The 22,060-nt window shown below is 46.9% G+C and overlaps 1 protein-coding gene across 2 annotated transcripts; it reads left to right on the forward strand.

The window, feature by feature from the left end:
- Positions 1-1,294: 1,294 nt before the first annotated feature.
- Positions 1,295-21,986, forward strand: LOC102267208 (putative serine protease 42). 2 transcript variants are annotated; one of them, XM_070359576.1, is made up of 5 exons: positions 1,295-1,484; positions 17,799-17,955; positions 18,307-18,569; positions 19,473-19,633; positions 21,131-21,986. In XM_070359576.1, the coding sequence occupies exons 1-5, from the start codon at positions 1,382-1,384 to the stop codon at positions 21,362-21,364; spliced, it is 918 nt and encodes a 305-aa protein (XP_070215677.1). In that variant the 5' UTR covers positions 1,295-1,381; the 3' UTR covers positions 21,365-21,986. The 2 variants fall into 2 exon arrangements, with proteins under 2 accessions (XP_070215677.1, XP_070215676.1); XM_070359575.1 differs by lacking the exon at positions 1,295-1,484 and adding an exon at positions 10,183-17,502.
- The last annotated feature ends 74 nt before the right edge of the window (positions 21,987-22,060 follow it).

Genomic DNA, 22,060 nt, shown 5'->3' on the forward strand with positions numbered 1-22,060 from the left:
GGCCACGTCCCTCGTTTCCAGCACAGCTGGCGCAATGACCACCCAAAGCTGGGACAGTAGGTGCCTGAGGTGAGGGCCCAAGGGAAGGACCGGCCTGATGGGTTAGGGGAACCCTGGATCCTCAGAGCTGCCTGCTCCAGCCCCAGCTTCCCCCTCCATCTGGTGCGGCCCACAAGTGCCCCCACCCTGTAGGGAGCTGGAGCCCCCAGGATGCAGGGTTCAGTGACCTCCAGCCCCTCCTGTTCCCTTGGTGAGATGAGGGCATCTCACCAAGAGGCCCCTCCAAAGCTTGTCGCCACTTTGCAATCTGCCTGTTGGCCCTCCCAGTTCGGGGGAGCCCTGACAACTGAAAGTTTTCTCTTATGTAGTGTGTGCTCCACGTGCGAGTCTGGACCTACGTGTGTGTCACTGTTCACCAGGGTTCTGTGTGAAGGAGTCTCTCCCTGCTTCCTGAAGGAAATGAATGCCAAGGTCCTGCGCGGATCGGGGTGGGCAGGGGATGGGGCAGGGACCAGGAAGAATGTCTTATGGTGGGAAGGAACCCCGCCCCCTGGCCACCTCCGGCACTGACCCCGGCATTGTGGGACACGATGGGCCGGCTCATCGCTGGTGCGCGCGCGCGCGGGCACACACACACACACACACACACACACACAGACACACACGCACACAGACGGACACAGGCTGAGGGGCGGGGCACCTGGAGTCATAGCCATGTGTCACCCAGCCGGCCCTCTCCTCTCTCCCCTGCACTCAGGCTTCTTTTTTGTAAAATGAGGAGTATGTGCTGTGATGTGTGCAACTTATCACAGGCAATCTCTCCTGCGGGGACACACACACACACACACACACACACTACTGCCGCCCTGGCTCACACCCAATCACACCCACATCACCCCCACACACATCACACACACACACACACACACACACACACACACACACACACTGCCGCCGCCCCGGCTCACACCCACATCCCAGAGGAGCTCGGCTCCCGCCGCGCTCCCCCGGGGGGCCAGCGGCGCGGAGCTTCTGTATTCTGCTCCCTCCGCCGCGCCTGGAAACCGCAGCGGGCCGGCCGGGATGAGCTCACGCCGCCGCCGGCCGCCCAGGTCTAACGCGCTCCAGATGCCCGGCGGCCGGCGCCCGGAGCGTGGAGCACGGCCCTCTGGCGCCCCCTGCAGGGCCCGGCGGCTCGCAGCCGAGCGGGCGCCCGCGGGATGGGGGGCGGGGCTGCACCCGGAAGGGGCGGGGCTTAGCAACCCGCCCGCGTCTCTGGCGCTGCCGGCTCCCAGAGTTTGGAGCCGAGGTCCCGCTGCCGGGAAGCCTGTCACGTCTGCCTCGCGCGCGGTGTCAGGTCCCGGCCCCTGACCCAGCGGCCATGTGCTGGGTGGCAGTCCCCTTACCGGCTGCCTTCGCCAAGACGTGGGAAGCCAACCCCCACCTCACCCCCGTTCCTCAGGCCCGCCTGGACCCTCCGCCAGGTACCGCGGCTCTGGCCCCCGCGCGGCCCTGCCCACTCTTGTTCCTGTTGGAACAAACAGCCTAGTTTCTACTGGGAAAGCAGCAGGGGCCTGACCACCGCCTGTTTTTAATAAGGAGCTGGTATTTCCCCGAAATCGCGGCCCCGTGGCTGACCTCACGGGGATGACGGCTGGCGGTGGGCCAGCGGGCGGGGGAGCCGCTTCAGGGTGAGCCCCTGACGCCTGGCCTTGCAGAGAGGAGGCGTTCTGGTTTCCAGCCCCAGCCCAGCGGCTGGCTCATCCAAAAATCTGTCCCTCCGTCTGTCTGCCATGTTGTGCACCCCAGGCCAGTGCTGCCGGCGCCACTCCTCCTCAGCCCTGCCCAGGGTCCCGCTTCCCTCCTGCCTCCTTGTGTGGTCCTGGCAAAACGCTTAACCTCTGACCTCTCATTTCCTCCCCTGTAGGATGGGGCTGTTGTGGGATTAGAGAGAGGACCAGCAAGGGGGAGCAAATGGACCCCAGGAACAAGTAATTTCCAGGGGGCTGGAGGCGGGGACTCTCAAGAGCTAAGGGGCCAAGGGTCAAGTCTAGGTCTTCCTGGAGCGGAGTTGGGGAGGTAAAGGAAGGGCCTGCGGGGGAGATAAATAGGGCAGCACAGATGTCCTGATGGAATGAGAGTGTTCAGTGAAGGGCCAGCATAGACAGCTGAGGACACCCCGTGAGGGAAGGGTGTCAGGAAAGGCTTTGCAGAGGAGAAAGCGAAGAGTGAGGTGCAGTTAGTCAGGCTGAGAGATGGGGGCCCAGAATACTTAGGCAATGAAGAGGTGGGGTGGGGGCCAGAATGGAGAGTGGAATCAGACGGTTGGGTACCAGGCATCCCTGGCAGTGAGTAGGGACTCTGTTAGAGGCACTGGAGGGGGCGAGGGCCCCTGGGAACTGGTCCTGAAGCCCCGTCTGTAGCTGAGGGACAGAGAGAGCCAGAGGAGGACACAGATTTCAGTGGAGGGACAGGAACCCTCTTGGGGGACAGGGAGAGGGGTTGTAGCAGGTGGATAGGTGAGCGATGGATGCATCTGGTGGCTGGAAGATTTGTTTGCTTTGGGGCTTACACTTTCTGGATGCTTGGGCCCCTGCCGAAAGGAACAACAGTAACACTAATACCGAGCAAAGCATGTGCCAGGCAGTGCTCTGATCTCTTACAGGTGCCTGATCTCAACTCTGCTCATTTCTCTTCCCCAGAGTTTTATTCATTCGTTCATTGATTTAACAGATGCTTATTGAGTGCCTGCTGTGTGCCAGTCCTGTTCTGGTGCTGGGACTCCAGCAGTGACAAGACGGATAGAAACCCTGTCCCCAGAAAGTTTACGTATGGAGGGGGAAGACAGCCCACATATACTGAGTAAAACATATAGTATTTCAAATTGTGAGAAGTGCCACAGAGAAAATTAGAGGATAAGGGTGATCAAGAGGGCAGAGAAGAGGGGCACACTTTTTGAGAGGGTGTCCTGGGAAAGCCTCAGTGAGGAGACATTTGCTGCTGCTGCTGCTGCTGCTGCTAAGTCGCTTCAGTCGTGTCCAACTCTGTGCGACCCCATAGACATCTGGCAGCCCACCAGGCTCCCCTGTCCCTGGGATTCTCCAGGCAAGAACACTGGAGTGGGTTGCCATTTCCTTCTCCAGTGCATGAAAGTGAAAAGTGAAAGTGAAGTCACTCAGTCGTGTCTGACTCTCAGTGACCCCATGGACTGCAGCCTACCAGGCTCCTCCATCCATGGGATTTTCCAGGCAAGAGTACTGGAGTAGGGTGCTATTGCCTTCTGAGTACACCCCAAATCTGGTTCACCACCTCTTAGCCAAGAATAGTTTTTCCAGAAGAGCATTTGCAATCATTTCCATGATAGGGAACACTAATTTTGATGTTATCCCCCTAAAGAATTCCATTCTTCTTAGTAGACCTGTATTACCCCAACCAAAACCAAAAGAAAAAAAAAACCCCAAACAAACCCAGTACTCAGTTCTTCTGGTTGTGTATTAAATTTCATCAATATACATTTTGTGGAAATTCATTTTCTTTCTTGTTATCTAAGTACCTGCATACACTAGATTTTTGTCTCTCAACCCACAAAGCCTAAGATATTTACTATCTGGCCTTTTACAGGAAAAATTTACTGATCCTGGTATAGATCCAGGAGGTGAGGAAATAAGCTGTGTGGTTATCTGGGGGCAAAGGGAACAGCCAGTGCAGAGGCTAGGAGGCAGGAGGCAGTGAGGCATATGGAAGAGGCCAGTAGGGTTGGAGCCCTGTGAATGAGGAAGAGAGAGGTAAGAAAGGGTCAGAGATACAAAAGAACTTACTTACAAAACAAATAGACTCACAGATTTAGAGAATGAACTTTCAGTTGCCAGGGAGAAGGATGGGGGAGAGGATCGGGAGTTTGGGATTGACATGTGCACACTGCTATATTTAAAATGGATAACCAACAAGGACCTACTATATAGCATGTGCAAGTCTGCTCACTGTTATGTGGCATCCTGGATGGGAGGGGAGTTTGTGGGCAGACTGGATAAATGTATATGGATGGCTGAGTCCTTTTGCTGTTCACCTGAAATTATCATAACTTTGTTAATTGGCTATATCCCAATACAAAATAAAAGTTAAAAAAATAAAAAGATCAGAGGAACACAGGCAGACGGTGCAAAGCCTTGTGCCAATTCCTAGGTATTAAAAAAAAAAAGTGTGCGGCTATCTTTAATGCAATATCTTTTTTTTTTCTATTACATTTTCTAATTTATTATTGCTACAGATAGCAAGTTATTGATTTTGTATATTGATCTTTTCTCCCAGCCCTCTTAGTTTGTTTTTGTATAGTTTTATTAATTTTTCAGGTGGTTTGTTTGGATTTGTTTTAGAAAGCAATTGTATCTTCTGCAAATGATGCGTTTTGATTTTCCTGTGTATAAATAGTTCAGCTTCTTCCATTCTGTCCCTCCCTGCACCCCCTCTGCTTTGCCTCCCTACTCTCTCCCCTTATGTCCTTCCTCTTCCTCTCCACAATGCACAGGGTTTCAATTTCTTCACATCCTTACTGACACGTGTTATTTTCTGTGTTGTTGATTTCAGATTGTTTATTTTTAGCCATCGTAATGGGTATGAAGTAATATCTTGTGGTTTTGATTTGTATTTTCCTAATGATTAGTGATGTTGGGTAAAAGACATGATGTCTTTTCATGTGCTTACTGGCCATTTGTGTATCTTCTTTGGAAAAATGTCTACTCAATTTCTATGTTCATTTAAATTTATTTATTTTTAATTTTAATGGGAGGATAATTGCTTTACAAAGTTGTCTTGGTTTCTGCCATACAATAATGTGAATCAGCCATAAGTATGTGTGTATATATATATATATGTATATATATATACTGCCTCTTGAGCCTCCCTCCCACCCTCCCCATCCCACCACCTATGTTGATTTTTGGATTGGGTTGTTGGGGTTTTTGTCATTGAGTTGTAGGAGTTCTTTATGTGTTTTGGATACTAATCCCATATCAGATATACGATTTACAAATATTTTCTCTCTTTCTGTGGACTATCTTTCAACCCTACTAATAGTGTTCTTTGTAAACCAAAAGTTATTTTGATGAAATCCAGTTTATCTGTTTTTTCTTTTGTGTCTGTGCTTTTGGAGTCATACCCAAGAAATCACCATCAAATCCAATGTCATGAAGATGTTTTCCTATGTTTTCTTTTAAGAGTTTTATAGTTTTACCTCTTACATTGAGGTCTTTGATTCATTTTGAGTTAATTTTTGTGTATTGTGTAAGGTAAGGGTCCAACTTCATTCTTTTGCCTGAGGATATACAGTCGTACCAGCGCAGTTTGTTGAAAATTCTATCCTCTTTTCACTGAACGTTCTTGACACCCTTGTTGAAAATCATTTGACTATATATATGAGGTGTTTTTTTTTCTGAGCTCTCAGTTCTATCTTCCTATTCTTCAGTATAGGATGCCTTTCTGTTTAAATCTTTAATTTCCTTAAAGGAAGTTTTTGTAGCTTTCAGTATACTTTCACCTTCTTGGTTAAATGCATTTCTAAGTATTTTATTCTTTTTGATATAAATTGCAAGTGGACTTGTTATTGTCATTTCCTTTTTTTAATCCTGATTTTATTTATTTTTAAAAATGAATTTTAGCAAGGTGTATTTTTAAGTGCAGTAAATTGCACATAGTTGACTAGCTTTGAGAGAGATATATTTGTAAAGCCACAATAATCAAGATGCAGAACAATTCCATCCCCTGTAAAAGTGCCCTTGTGTCCCTTCACAGTTCATTCTTCCCTCTGCCCCTGGCCCAAGGCAACCACTGCTCTGCTTCCTGTCACTAGTATTTGGCTTTTGTTGTTTTTACTGGGCCATTTGTCTTCTTACAGAGTTGTACGAATTCTTCATGTATTCTGGATACAAATATTTTGTCCTATAGATGTACTGCAAATATTTTCTTTCAATCTCTGCCTTGAATTTTTCATTCTTTCAACAGTAGTTTTCAAAGAACAGAATTCTTTAATGTTGATAAAGTCCAATTTATCAATTTTTCTTCTATCAGTTGTTTCTGTGTCTACTTCACAAAGGGGCTTCCCCTGTGGCTCAGTAGGTAAAGAATCTGCCTGCAATGCAGGAAACACAGGAGACACAGGTTCAGTCTCTGGGTGGGAAAGATCCCCTGGAGAAGGGAATGGCAACGCTCTCCAGCATTCTTGCCTGGAGAACCCATGGACAGAGGAGCCTGGCGGACTACAGTCCATGGGGTCGCAAAGAGTCAGACATGAATGAGTGACTAAGCACGCATTACATCACAAAAGTATTTGCCTACTTCAAGGTTACACAGATTTTGCCCTTATAATTTTTTCTAGGAGTATGAAAATTTTTATTTCTTTATTTTTGGCTGTGTTAGATTTTTGTTGCTGTTCGAGCTTTCTCTAGTTGCGGTTTGAGGACTTCTCATCGCGGTGGCTTCTCTTGTTGCTGAGCACAGGCTCTAGGGGGCACGGGCTTCAGTAGCTGCAGCACGTGGGCTCAGTAGTTATGGCACACGGGCTTAGTTGCTCCGCAGCATGTGGGATCTTCCCAGATCAGGGATCCAACCCGTGTCTCCTACATTGGCAGGTGGATTCTTTACCATTGAGCCACCGGGGAAGCCCTAGGAGTTTTCAGTTTGATATTTAAGCTGTCATTGATTTCTGGTTAATATTTGGTTTAATTTCCTTGTTGATTGTTCACTATTAGTGTATAGAAATGTGACAGATCTTTGCATGTTGATTTTATATCCTGCAACTTTTCTGAATTCATTTGTTATCTCTATTAGGGTTTTTCTTTGTGTGGAATCTTTAGGGACTTCTATATATAAGATCATGTGAACAGAGATGATTTTACTTTTGCCTGTCCAGTTTGGGTGCCTTTATTTTGCCTAATTGCCTGGCTAGAACCTTCAATACTATGTTGAATAGAAGTGGTGGAAGTGGGAATCCTTGTCTGGTTCCTGATCTTAGGGGAAAAGCTTTAGGTCTTTTGCCATTAAGTATGGTGTTCATAGTGGGTTTTTCTCTTTTATATATAATTTTATGTGTGTATCTTATTTCTGGCTGGGCTGGGTCTTCACTGCTGCGCGGGCTTTCTCGGTTGCAGTGAGTGCGGCTCCTCTCCAGTTGCAGTGCTCGGGCTTCTCATTGAGGTGGCTTCTCCTGTTGTGAGGCACAGGCTCTAGGCATGCGCGCTTCAGTAGCTGCGGCACACGGGCTCAGTAGTTGTGACTCCTGGGCCTAGAGCACAGGCTCAGCAGTCGTGTCACACAGGCTTAGTTGCTCCATGGCATGTGGGATCTTCCTGGACCAGGGATTGAACCTATGTCTCCTGCATTGGTAGGCGAATTCTTTACCACTGAGCCACCAGGAAAGCCCCTCATTGTGGCTTTTTCATATATGGCCTTCATCATATTGAGGAGGTTTCTTCCTATTCTTAGTTTACTCCTTTTTTTTGATCATAAAAGAGTATTGAAAAGTGAAAGTGAAGTCGCTCAGTCGTGTCAGACTCTTTGCAACCCCATGGACTGTAGCCCACTAGGATCCCCCATCCATGGAATTTTCTAGGCAAGAGTACTGGAGTGGGTTGCCATTTCCTTCTCCAGGGGATCTTCTCGACCTGGGAGTCGAACCTGGGTCTCCCGCATTGCAGGGAGACACTTTACTGTCTGAGCCACCAGGGAATCCCAAAGAAAGGAATGTTCTTGCCTCAGTTGAGATGACATGTATGTATGTATGTGTGTGCATGCTTATTTTGTTTTTCTTCTCTGAACATATTTAAAATAACTATTTTGAAGCCTTTGTCTACTATGTTCAACACATGGGGTCCCTAAAAGATAGTTTCTGTTATCTGCTTGTTTTCCTATGTATTGGTTAAACTTTCGTGTATCTTTTGTTGATAAAAAAAATTAATCAGTCAGTCTAAGAAAGAAATGGAAACTTTTGTTTGAGCCAATTTGAGGATTATAATCCAGGAGACAGTCTTTCAGAAAGTTCTCCGGACTGTGTTGTTCTGCCTCTTAGAGGTCATTGCACAGTTATATAAGATTTGAGACAAAGGTTTATGCACAGAGTCACATATTGACAATTTACGTAGTCCAGTAAGGTTAGAGGGTTACTGCGACCTCTTACAGGATTGAGAAAGGAATGTTATCTCCTAAGGAGTTACCTTCTGGTGTCAGGAGGAAATTGCTTTTGTTTTGGTGAGTAGGCATTCCCGTGTCTTCTAATGGACTTAGTTATATGATGCAGATACACAGTGCATGCTAAAGATGAGGGGGTAGTGGCTCAAACAGGCGGAGACAGAAGTTTATGTTTAAAATTTTATTTCATCCCTTTGTATGCTTTGTAATTTTTTCATTGAATAGCAGACATCACAGATAATGTAGTACAAACCTGGATACTGATTGTGATCATTTGTTTACCCTGGTTACCGTGGATTGTGATCATTTGTCTGTTTGTTTAGTATTTGTGTGAGATAATTTTGTGAAGTCTCTTTCCCTCTCAGTTTGCAGCCTCTGATATCCCTGCTCATGTTTTTTTTTTTTTTCCTTATTTTTATTTTGTAGCCTGGCTTCCTAGTGTTAACTCGTGGATCAGCATAAGCCTCTTATTGGTCACTGGTTGTGTGTAAGCCCCTTTGGTTAGTTTTATTTTCACTGTTTACCTTTGGAAATGTGTGCATGTCTTGGAGACTGTTTTCACCGTTTAGGGAATTTACTTTTCCCCCACATGTTCATCTGATGACTAGAAACTTGGAAATTCCCTGTCCATTCATTCCTAAAAGATACAGCCTTTGGTATGTGCACTGCCTCTCAGCCAACTATGGATGAGTGTGATTTTATTTTTAAGCTGGGCTTTTTAGAAGTTGCCTCTGGGTCAGAAAAGCTCATTGTGCAGGCTGTGCTTTGATCCGTTGAACTAGCAAGGGTTCTGCCCTCTGCTGATAGATCTGTGTTTGGTTTGGGAAGCACATTTATATTTGCTCTACTTCGTGCCCTTATGTTTTTTATCATTTTATTTATTATTTTGGATGTTCTAGGTCTTAGTTGGAGAAGGCAATGGCACCCCACTCCAGTACTCTTGCCTGGAAAATCCCATGGACAGAGGAGCCTGGTGGGCTGCAGTCCATGGGGTCGCTAGGATCAGACACGACTGAGCGACTTCACTTTCACTTTTCTCTTTCATGCATTGGAGAAGGAAATGGCAACCCACTCCAGTGTTCTTGCCAGGAGAATCCCAGGGACGGGGAAGCCTGGTGGGCTGCCGTCTATGGGGTTGCTCAGAATCGGACACGACTGAAGCGACTTAGCAGCAGCAGCAGCAGCAGGTCTTAGTTGCTGCACGAAGTTTTCCCTAGTTGCCGCAAGGGGGCGCTACTCTTTAGTTGTGGTGCTTGGGCTTCTCATTGTGGTGCGGTGGCTTCTCTTGTTGAGTATGGGCTCTAGGGTGCATGGGCTCAGTAATTGCGGCTTCCCGGCTCTAGAGCACAAACTCAGTAGTTGTGGCGCAGGGGCTTAGTTGCTTCGCAGCCTGTGGGGTCTTCCCAGATCAGGGATCGAACCTGTGTCTCCTGCATTGTCAGGCAGATTATTTACCACTGAGCCACCAGGGAAACCCCTACTTCCTGCTCTTATTGTTCCTGAGTTGGCATAGCCTAGCACATACGCAGTGTTTTAGACCCCCCCCGCCGGGGATGAGTGTGCTTCCAGGAGAACTCTTCTTGGCCACCTCTTTCACTGGTTTTCTCTTTTCAACTTCTGGTTAATCTGCTGTTAATCTGTCACTAGCATCATGGAGCTACTGCCGCTCTCTTAAGTGCTCACCAGGAAGATGTCTTTTGTTCTTAACAACTCCATTAGGCATGAGTTTCTCCACCCTTTGTTCCAGATAATAATAAATTCAGTTATTTCAACCAGAGTCACAGAGCCTGTTCTCCTGGGCAGGATGTTTGAGCTATTGCAGCAGAGCTAGGGAAGTGGATGGCAGCCTGCTTCTCTTGGAGTGAAACTCCTGTTCCAGGAGTGGGCACTGGAGAGTGAGATGGTATCTCCCTTGCTCCAGCTTGGAATCTCTGCTCTGGGAGGGAACTGGGAGGGGGCCATTGAAGACTTGGGATTCTTAGCCTGCTCTGCCTGGACTAGAGCCTCTGCTCTGAGCAGGAATTAAGTGAGGGAAGGAAGGTTTTCTTAGTCGTGCCTGCTAGAATAGAGCTTCTGCAGTTGGTCTTGGGAGAGTGAAAGACACAGCTATCTACTTCTGAGTGAAACCATAGTTGGGAGAGAGGGAGACCCAGTTGACTTGGCCACTTGCCCAGAGCACAGTTCCATAATATGAAGCTAAGGAGTGGGGATAGGAGCTGGTCATGGCTCACATACCACAGACTCTTGCCAAGAACTCTTCGTTCTCACCAAGATTTTTTAGATTTTCTTGCATAAATATTTCTCAATTTTCTGTGTCCTCTCAGGCCAATTTCCAGAGAACTTAGTTATTTTTTAAATAATTTTCACCAGCTATAAATAGCTTGCTCTCTAAAGAGAGAATCAATCAAGTTCCTCACGCAGCCATTCTGGAAGTACAAAATTAAAGTTTTAATATCTGTCTAAACATTTTGCAATTTTCTAGATATTTTTATATTATTGGTTTCTAGCTTAATACTGTTATAATCTGAAGACATATTTTGTACAATTTTAATTCTTTTGAATTTGCTGCCATTTGTTTAATGGCCCATAATATGCTGTATTTTGGTGTATTCTACATGTGCACTCAAAAAAAGATATATTCTGTTGTTGTTAGGATAGAGTATTCTATAAATGTCAATTAGGTCTAATTCACTGATAGTGTTTTGCAGATCTTATATATGCCTACTAATTCTCTGTATACTTTTTCTATCAATTATGAAAGACATGTTAAAGTTCCAAATTCTAATTGTGGTCATAATATGTTTTTTTTTTTTTTGCCCTTGCTCTGTAAATTTTGAAGATTTGTTACTAGCTCCATTTAGGATCCTAACATATTTAGATTTTATTACTATGCAATTACTGTCTTTATTTATCCCTGACAATATTCTTTGTTCTGATGTTGACTTTACCTGATAGTAATCTAGCCATTTCTTCTTTCGATTAGTATTTGCATTATGTATTATATTCTATACTTTCCCCTATAACCTGTCTATATTTAATGTGGATAAATAGTTGTGCTTTAAAAAAAAATCTCTGCAGTCTGTCTTAATTCATATAATACGACATGAACATGAATTAATAAAACTACTAATGTAATCTAATAGATTCATTTACCTTTGGTGTAAGTACTGTTATTGTTGGATTAAAATCTACCAGCTTGCTTGTTTTTTCTATTTCTCCTGTCTCTTCTTTCTCTTTTCCTCTCTTTCCCCTTCTCTTTACATCGATGGAGTCTTTTTTGTGATTCTTTTTTTCCCTCACTATTGTCTTCATGCTCTGCTCAATCACTCAGTCGTGTCCGCCTCTTTCCAACCCCATGGACTGTAGCCAGTGAGGCTCCTCTGTCCATGGAATTTTTCAGGCAAGAATCCTGAGTGGATTGCCATTTCCTCCTCTAGGGAATCTTCTGGAACCATGTATCAAATCCGTGTTCCCTGCATTGCAGGCAGATTTTTACCTCTGAGCCATCAGGGAAGGCCCACTGTTGTCTTACTTGCAGTATTTACCTTTTTTGGTCTCCCTTGAGTTTACAGTGAGTATCTTGAGATGAGTCCTCTTCTTTCAAATACTGGTATTTGTTTCTCAGGTAGTGCAAGTGCCTTGTGACAGTGTTTCCCAATCCTCGATTAGTTTTGTGTTGTTGTCTGTGTATGTGTGTGTGTGCTGCTGCTCAGTTGTGTCCAGTTCTTTGCGACCCTATGGACGGTAGCTCACCAGGGTTCTCTGTCCATGGACTTTTCCAGGGAAGAATACTGGAGTGGGCTGCCATTTCCTACTCCAGGGGACCTTCCCGACCAAGGGATTGAGCCTGTGTTTCCTGTCTCCTGCATTGGCAGCTGCATTCTTTAACATTGTGCCACCTGGGAAGCCCATTATTATCTATATTATGGTAAATCACTTTGACGATAAGTAACATTTTTTGAATCACAAGTTGTATTAGCTACTTTATAAAGTCCCTGTGCTGTCCAAAGCTAAAACAAGATGTAAGACAGGCATTTCCATGCACATTTGCAGTAGATATATTTTCTGAGTTTTCTGTTACTGTTCCAGAGGCAGTTTTTGTACCTCAATGTCAGTGCAAAGGAGATTTACATATTTCAAAAATCTACTTAACATGGTGGTTGAGTGGCTTCCACCTAAACTTCAATGAAGTGATTAATTTGCAATGTAATGACAGGATAAAAGGCAAATGACTGGAGAAGAATCCAAAAGAACTCAACAAATACCTTTCAAGTGAAGATTTTTTTGCTTCAAGCCATATGTTCATGGGTTAATAGCATTTGGTGACACTTCTCCGCATGAAATGTACTCTTAAAGATGAAGTGTATAGGGACTTCCTTGGTGGTCCAGTGGTTAAGACTCTGCACTTCCAATACAGGGGGGCGAGTCTGATCCTTAGTTGGGGAAGTTCGGTAAGATCCCATATGCCATGTGGCAAAAAAAAAAAAAACCGATGAAACACATAAAATATCATTGTAGTTCACCATTAATAGAAAATTTGCAATTGGTTTTTCTGTCTTAAAATGAATTAATTTAGCTTTGGTTGCACTGCATCTTCATTGCTGCACATGGGCTTTCTCCAGTTGTGCCGAGTGGGCTTCTCAGTGCAGTGGCTTCTTGTGGAGCACGGGGTTTAGGGCTCATTATTTTTGGGTTTGCTGAATTTCAACATCAACTGAATTAAGAGATTCATCAGCACTCTTATGAAAAAGTTAGGCCATAGATTTGGGAGTGAGACCCTGAAAATTTACAAGGGGGTATACATTTGGATAGATTTAGGACACCCTGACGCCCAGCCACATTGAGCCTCTCTTGCTAACAGAAACAGCACCTCCTCCCATTTCATAAGGCTGGTCTCTCTGCCTTACAGACACTGTAATGACCTCATGTGAGTAAATTACATAATAAGGGCACACCAGTTCTCTGCCATCATGGTCAACAAAAGTGTCCGAAATGCAGTACTTGGATGCAATCTCAAAAACGACAGAATCATCTCTGTTCGTTTCCAAGGCAAACCATTCAATGTCACAGTAATCCAAGTCTGTGCCCCAACCAGTAACACTGAAGAAGCTGAAGTTGAACGGTTCTGTGAAGACCTACAAGACCTTTTAGAACTAACACCCAAAAAAGATGTCCTTTTCATTATAGGGGACTGGAATGCAAAAGTAGGAAGTCAAGAAACACCTGGAGTAACAGGCAAATTTGGCCTTGGAATACAGAATGAAGCAGGGCAAAGACTAATAGAGTTTTGCCAAGAAAATGCACTGGTCATAGCAAACACCCTCTTCCAACAACACAAGAGAAAACTCTACACGTGGACATCACCAGATGGTCAATACTGAAATCAGATTGATTATATTCTTTGCAGCCAAAGATGGAGAAGCTCTATACAGTCAACAAAAACAAGACCAGGAGCTGACTGTGGCTCAGATTATGAACTCCTTATTGGCAAATTCAGACTTAAATTGAAGAAAGTAGGGAAAACCACTAGACCATGCAGGTATGACCTAAATCAAATCCCTTATGATTATACAGTGGAAGTGAGAAATAGATTTAAGGGCCTAGATCTGATAGATAGAGTGCCTGATGAACTATGGACGGAGGTTTGTGACATTGTACAGGAGACAGGGATCAAGACCATCCCCATGGAAAAGAAATGCAAAAAAGCAAAATGGCTGTCTGAGGAGGCCTTAAAAATAGCTGTGAAAAGAAGAGAAGCGAAAAGCAAAGGAGAAAAGGAAAGATATAAGCATCTGAATGCAGAGTTCCAAAGAATAGCAAGAGAAGAAAGCCTTCCTCAGCGATCAATGTAAAGAAATAGAAGGAAACAACAGAATGGGAAAGACTAGAGATCTCTTCAAGAAAATTAGAGATACCAAGGGAACATTTCATGCAAAGATGGGCTCGATAAAGGACAGAAATGGTATGGACCTAAGAGAAGCAGAAGATATTAAGAAGAGGTGGCAAGAATACACAGAAGAACTGTACAAAAAAGATCTTCATGACCAAGATAATCATGATGGTGTGATCACTCATCTAGAGCCAGACATCCTGGAATGTGAAGTCAAGTGGGCCTTAGGAAGCATCACTACAAACAAAGCTAGGGGAGGTGATGGAATTCCAGTTGAGCTATTTCAGATCCTGAAAGATGATGCTGTAAAAGTGCTGCACTCAATATGCCAGCAAATTTGGAAAACTCAGCAGTGGCCACAGGACTGGAAAAGGTCAGTTTTCATTCCAATCCCAAAGAAAGGCAATGCCAAAGAATGCTCAAACTACCGCACAATTGCACTCATCTCACACACTAGTAAAGTAATGCTCAAAATTCTCCAAGCCAGGCTTCAGCAGTACGTGAAACGTGAACTTCCAGATGTTCAAGCTGGTTTTAGAAAAGGCAGAGGAACCAGAGGTCAAATTGCCAACATCTGCTGGATCATGGAAAAAGCAAGAGAGTTCCAGAAAAACATCTATTTCTACTTTATTGACTATGCAAAAGCCTTTGACTGTGTGAATCACAATAAACTGTGGAAAATTCTGAAACAGATGGGAATACCAGACCACCTGACCTGCCTCTTGAGAAACCTATATGCAGGTCAGGAAGCAACAGTTAGAACTGGCCATGGAACAACAGACTGGTTCCAAATAGGAAAAGGAGTACATCAAGACTGTATATTGTTGCCCTGCTTATATAACTTATACGCAGAGTACATCATGAGAAACGCTAGGCTGGAAGAAGCACAAGCTGGAATTAAGATTGCCAGGAGAAATATCAATAACCTCAGATATGCAGATGACACCACCCTTATGGCAGAAAGTGAAGAGGAACTAAAAAGCCTCTTGATGAAAGTGAAAGAGGAGAGTGAAAAAGTTGGCTAAAGCTCAACATTCAGAAAATGAAGATCATGGCATCCGGTCCCATCACTTCATGGGAAATAGATGGGGAAACAGTGGAAACGGTGTCAGACTTTATTTTTTGGGGCTCCAAAATCACTGCACATGGTGACTGCAGCCATGAAATTAAAAGACGCTTACTCCTTGGAAGGAAAGTTATGACCAACCTAGATAGCATATTCAAAAGCAGAGACATTACTTTGCCAACAAAGGTCCGTCTAGTCAAGGCTATGGTTTTTCCAGTGGTCACGTATGGATGTGAGAGTTGGACTGTAAAGAAATCTGAGCGCCGAAGAATTGATGCTTTTGAACTGTGATGTTGGAGAAGACTCTTGAGAGTCCCTTGGACTGCAAGGAGATCCAACCAGTCCATTCTGAAGATCAGCCCTGGGTGTTCATTGGAAGGACTGATGTTGAAGCTGAAACTCCAATACTTTGGCCACCTCACTCGAAGAGTTTACTCATTGGAAAAGACTCTGATGCTGGGAGGGATTGGGGGCAGGAGGAGAAGGGGATGACAGAGGATGAGATGGCTGGATGGCATCACTGAGTTGATGGACATGAGTGAGTGAACTCCGGGAGTTGGTGATGGACAGGGAGGCCTGGCGTGCTGTGATTCATGGGGTCGCAAAGAGTCGGACACTACTGAGCGACTGAACTGAACTGAATTCTCTCCCTATACCACCCAGTCTTCACTGCTTCTAGACCTAATAACTAGTGTAAGATCCCAGCATGTTCTAGGATAGGGGCAAAGTATAACCCAGGGTAGAAGGCTTCCTTACAAAAAGAACTGCAAGATTTTGCTGATCTACATGGGAACAAACAAGGGTATATGGATACTACTGGATTTGAGGGATTCTTGATTGGGTAGGGTTGGGGCCAAATTTATGAAGAGTGCACTTGCTAGAAATTTGGAATTCAGTTTGGTGGTTCAGGCAAGTAGGAATGCTTCTATGGATACCTGTTTATTGGGTTGTCTTAAACCTGAATGCAGTAGTAGACTGTACAAAAGGAAGTTGATATGCCAGAAATTTCCTGGCTTAATGTAGAGAGAAATGCAGAGAAAGAGGAATTTAGATAATAACCCCCTCAACAAGACATTGAAAATAAATTGTTAGAGGAACACCCACATCCTCAAAAACATTGTAACTGGCAATCCTCTTTTGGCTGGGGAAAAGTGGGAAGTACTGAAACTCAAACATTAGTATTGTTTTCCCCCTGACTTGGACAGGAATAATGAAACCCAGAGAGGCAGAGGCCTGGTAGAAGCATTTAAGCAACAAAGACAAATAGATATCAGGGACATAGAGCTAATAAGAATGGATTGACCCACAGGTATCTTTGCTGGAGGCTCATTTTAAAAGGTATCCATCCTCATGATGGAAAAAGCCATGGCAGCCAGGTCCTTTGCCCAGCCCACTTCATCTGCAGTCCCCCTACCTCCAAGTCTAGGTCTGGTGAATGAGCCGTGCCTTGAGAAACTGTTATGGAGAATTAGGGCTCCTCAGCAAATTCCTAGACTGCCCATCCTCACCAGCTCCAGGCCAGGTACCACACCAAGAAGGGCAGGGGTGTCAGGAAGCACCTGCCTTTAAATTGTTGTTGTTCACTCGCTAAGTGATGTCCAACTCTTTGCGACCCCATGGACTACAGCATGCCAGGCCTCCCTCCCTCACTGTCTCCCAGAGTTCGCCCAAGTTCACATCCCTTGAATAGGTGATGCCATCCAACCACCCATCCTCTGTTGCCCTCCTCTCCTTTTGTCTTCAGTCTTTCCCAGCATCAGGGTCTTTTCCAGTGAGTCAGTTGTTTGCATCAGGTGGCCAAAATATTGGAGCTTCAGCTTCAGCAGCAGCCCTTCCAATGAGTATTCAGTGTTGATTTCCCTTAGAATTGACTGGTTTGATCTCCTTGTTGTCCAAGGGACTCTCAAGAGTCTTCTCCAGCACCACAATTCAAAAACATTAAATTGGCAGGCCCCTAGCAAGGACAGTCTCCTCAGATGGACTCTAACCCTTCGGTCTTGGGCTGATTTCTGGGTGGAGACTGTCTCGGATGAGGATCTGAGAGCGAGAGCGTGACTGCGCTCTCAGGCCGGCTTGCAGCAGCCAGATGCGCCGTGGTCCCCATGCTGCCACTCAGCCGCCGGCCGCGAGGGGGCGCCGCAGAGCGCGGAGGCTATCGCGGAGCCCATGGCGTCCCTGGGCGGCCCCCACACCCTCCTGGTCTGGCTTCTGCTCCTTCAACCCTGGCTCACGGAGGCCTCGGAGGATGGGTCGGCTACGTCCTTGCCCCCTCCAGCTCCCTCGGGAGGCGACGCGAAGAACCGCACGGTGGCCCAGCCACCCCTCAGAGGTGCTTCCGAAGTCCCCAAGTTGGTGGAGTTTAGCTTAGGTGACTCTCAGCGTTGGGCGTCCGGAGGGGCGGGCTGAGGCGCCAGGGTGGGAGCTGCTGCTCCTCAGGAGCTTGGGAGGATTGGGGTCTGAATCAGCGCAGCCCTGCTGTGGAACCCAAGGCGTGGGGGGGGGGGGCGGGGTGCGGTGAGCCTCGTGTGCGGATCCAAGGCCTGCGGGTTTGGAAGCGCTGCCCTGGAGCCTAAGAGGACATGGCCTTCTTGGCTGTATCGGAGGCTCCCGGGGGTCAGGGCCTGTTTCTCAGAGGTTCTCCTTGCCACCCTGTCCTCACCCCAGCGTGCGGCCAAGTGTTCCTGAAAATCTTGGGAGGACACGACAGCGAGGAAGGGAAGTGGCCCTGGCAGGTGAGCCTGAGGGTCCGTAACAGACATGTGTGCGGAGCTTCCCTCGTCACAGAGAGGTGGGTGCTGACTGCAGGCCACTGTATTTTAAGGTGAGTAATGACAGTGGAGATGCCAGAGTCCTGCCCTCCTCAGACACCCTTTAGTTTCTATTGCCCTGCAAGTTGATAGAAAACCCAAACCAAACCAAACCAAAGCCCGCACAATCAAAATGGGAGAGATTCTGCATTTTGGTAGTCTTGTTACCAGGAATGCTAATTTGATGATCAAATCCAGTTGTAGCAAATCCATTTTGAAAGTCATTAGGAGGGGATTTTGGGGATAGGGGCATGGAGAGAGTGGTGAGGGAGGTTGGGGCCAGATTGGGAAACAGCTGATGTGTGTGGAAAGGCACAAAGGATGCTTCCCAGGGTCTCTATGAGGGACATGTCCTCTTCCCACAGCCGTTACCAGTACAGTGTCATGATGGGAGATCGGAAACTCCAGGGTACATTATCAGGGTTGGTGGTCCCTGTCAGCCGCGTCGTCGTTCACCCTCAGTTCTCAACAAGTGGAACCGTTAAAAATGACCTTGCTCTTCTCCGGCTCCGCTACCCTGTAAATTTCACTGGCGTTATCCAGCCTATATGCATCCCTGAGAAGACTTTCCGCGTGCAAGCTGGGACCAGGTGCTGGGTGACCGGATGGGGAAGGAAGCAAGAATTTGGTGAGACGGTGAGGAGGTAGTAACCTTGGGTAGAGGGGGGCAGCCTTATCCCTGGAGTAAGCAATAGCACTAAAGTGGTGGGGTGGGAGAGGCTACCACCTGGCGGGTGGGTAAGGGAGCAGCCAGGTTAATGGTTCCCAAATGGCTGGAGCCCAGAAATTGATTGAAATCTTTTGTTGCAACACAAATATTTGATGCCAGCCATTTATGAAAGGCACCAGTCCTGGGAACCAGAGCTGTCCTCTGAAGAAAAAATACATGGGCAAAGTCTCCTGCAGATTTGTGGGGAAGTGTGCCTGACTGGTTTGGGGGTATTTTTAGGTTCCTTGGGGACAGAACCGGATGCTCTGGAGTTCTCTCCAGGGTTAACTCTTCAGGATGTGATGAGTTGTCTGCCAGTCAGAGCTGTCTGTTGCTGGAAGTACTTGCCTTGGTGTGTAGGGAACTTTCTGTCCTTGGGCGTCTTGGCAGAGCCAGAAGACCCCTGTTGCTGAGGCTATAGGGCCTCTTATCTCTGGAAAGAGCCTGGATTGTTGCTTTCGGGTGCTCCTTGTCTGAGCATCTGTGATTCTGCTTTAAAGTAAAGGCATTTTGCCAATGTATGCGATGCCTTTCATGATTACTATTGATACGCAGAGTGGCAGATGCTTGGTTATCATTTCTCACAATGGTCAGGCTTGCCTCTTCCTGTCCTGATCTGTTCTTCCTTATTTTGTTGTGGATTTGGTTCCTACCTTCTCTTCTCCCCTTGCCAGCTTGGGGCTTCAGTTTCTTCCATTGTCAGATGGGGACAATGACCTCTATAATGCCTTCTTCAGGGGGGAGGTGGGATTTAAGGTGTTTGGGGGCTTATCACTCACCTGTGCAGATCTACCACCTGCCGAGTTTCTTCTTTGTTTGTAGAAGGCCCACTTGTGTCTGAAGTTCTCCAGGAGATCGACCAATATATCATGTACTATGAAAAATGTAATGGGCTGCTCCAGATGGCCCTACGAACAGATAAGGATTTAGTACAAGAAGGAGTGATCTGCGGCTATAATAGTATAGGAAAAGATTCTTGTCAGGTAAGTTCATGGGTCCCTTGCCACGTCTGTATCCTTCTTCCCCAGTGACAGGGCCTGGGTTATTTCCCACCTTATCTTTCAGTCTTTACTTAAGGAGATTCAGGGGAGAACCCCTCATGATACCCATGAGCCGGCCTGGCCTGTTTCTCCAATAGGGGGGAGCCCTACATCCTGGGGGTGCTGCCAGGATGCAGTGAAGTTGGGGGTGATGATGATAATCATGTAGTTCCTGTAATTGAGTTCTTTTTATGGGCACTTCTGTGCCAGTTTCAGCATTCACCCACATTAGCTCAGTCTCCCAGCTCACAACCCAGCCACCTAGACATTATACATCTTATTATACAGATGTGGGCCCTCCAGAGACAGAAGTTCCAGGGCCTCTGGGAGTGCCTGTAGGAGCCCTGGGCCCACAGCATCCCCTCTGCCCTGAGCAGCTTCCTGAGCGGGGGACAGGTCTCAGAGGATGAGTGTTTGGATCCTGGCAAGAGGAGAACATCACTGTGGGAGAGGGAGCAGTGAGTTCGAGGCTCAAGGTCTGAAGCACCGGTCTTGTTTAGGGAATGGGTTTCCAGTCTGGAGCAATGAGGAGGCCAGTATGGCCAGAGTAGGGGCTGGAGTCAGAATGTGTGGCCTGCAGTGCTGTGCTGCGCTTCTTGGTCCTGTCCAGGCAGGCCTGTAGGCCGGGAGTTTGTTTTCTCCATGTGGGCAATGGTGCTGAGCCCCAGGCAGGACCTGGGCTCATGGAGGGGTGGAGGGGATCTGAAGCACATTGTCATCAGTTCTTGGTAACCAATTGCATGTGAGGATGGGAGTGAGGGAGAGCTTGAAGAGGACTCTGAGTTTCGGACTGAGCTGGTTGGTGGGGGGCACCAGAGCAGTTTTGGAAAAGGATGTGCAGTGTTTGCATGAGCTGGGATGAGTATGTGGGATGTCTTGAGAGTGTAGCTTAATATATGGAGTCAGCTGGCTGTATGGTCAGGAGCTCTACAGAAACTTAGGCTAGGTGTACGGATTAAGGGGCTCAGTGCAGAGGTCGTATTTGAAGTGTTTAACAACCACTGTAGTATAGGAGGGCTTCCCTGGTGGCTCAGTGGTAGAGAATCTGTGTGCAGTGCAGCAGCCGCAGGAGACCTGGGTTCAATCCCTGGGTTGGGAAGATCCCTTGGAGGAGAGCATGGCAACCCACCCCAGTATTCTTGCCTGGAGAGTCTCATGGACAGAGGAGCCTGGCGGGCTCGAAGAGCTGGACATGACTAAAGCAACTTAGCACACATGCACGTAGTGTAGGAAATGACCAGTCATAATGTCTTCAGAGGATACTAAAATTTTCCAGTTGACTTTTCAGTCCTCAGTTCTTACCATCACGGAAATCTGGGCCTGGGAGATGTCTGGGGAAGGCTCACAGATGCCCGTCTCTCAGTGTCTTGCTGTGCAGTCAGCCTGCCCTGATGTGGGTGCTCTTCCATTCCTGATGTTTGATTTCTTTCTCTTTTTCAGGGAGATTCTGGGGGCCCTCTGGTCTGTCAGTACAGTACCACATGGGTCCAGGTAGGGATTGTGAGCTGGGGCGTTGGCTGTGGTCGTAACAATACGCCTGGAGTTTACACAGAAACTGCTCTCTACGCTAAGTGGCTAGTTGCAGTGGTGAACAAGGCTGCCTCTTTGTATCCAGTGGTGCTCCTCCTGTTGCTGTGTGTGGTGTTGCCCCTGGGCCTCCTGGTGACCCTGTGATCACCCTGGTCCACACTCCCCCCTGTTTCTGAGTCTCACACCTAGCCCTGCCTCTGACCTCCCACTCCTACTTTAGTGCCAATTCCTGAATTCCATTTGGTATCCACTGATCTTGTGGAGATTCACATGACAGAGAGCTGGCAGCAAGAAGCCCTGGAAGTTTCCCTGCCTCATCCATGTCTACCCCTTGGCCGTGCTCTGCTTGCCAGGAAGGAGTGGGTGAAAACATCCCAGCTGGATGGACAGCGATCTGCCAGGTGGACATGATGCTTCATCCACATCATGGGGAACATCTGGCAAAGAAGAGACATCGTCACTGGTGAAGCAGTGTTAGATCTGACACTTTTATCAAACCGGTCTGTGTGGTGATTGTTGGGAGAGAGTGAGGAGGCCCTACCATGTCTTCATGTGACTCAGTTATCTAGGTTTGGAAAAGGTCCCCTGCTCCCCAGCGTAGATCCACCTGTGAGTATCTGCCTCTGCCACACAAGCCCTCCGGGGGCAACCCAGTCTTGGAACCCCCTTCCCAGGGCTCCAGTGGCCACATCCAGGCTCACCCCAAGTTGTGTTGAAGTATTACAGAGTGTGGAGACTTCTGATGTCAACCCAATAAATGTTTGGAGAATCATTTGTGTGTTCTGCAGCTCTACTGGTCTGGGGTCACTGAAGAGAACTTATCTCACATTTAGCTTAGGA

Source organism: Bos mutus, chromosome 22 (genome assembly GCF_027580195.1).
Source record: "Bos mutus isolate GX-2022 chromosome 22, NWIPB_WYAK_1.1, whole genome shotgun sequence".
In the NCBI taxonomy this organism is placed as follows: domain Eukaryota; kingdom Metazoa; phylum Chordata; class Mammalia; order Artiodactyla; family Bovidae; genus Bos; species Bos mutus.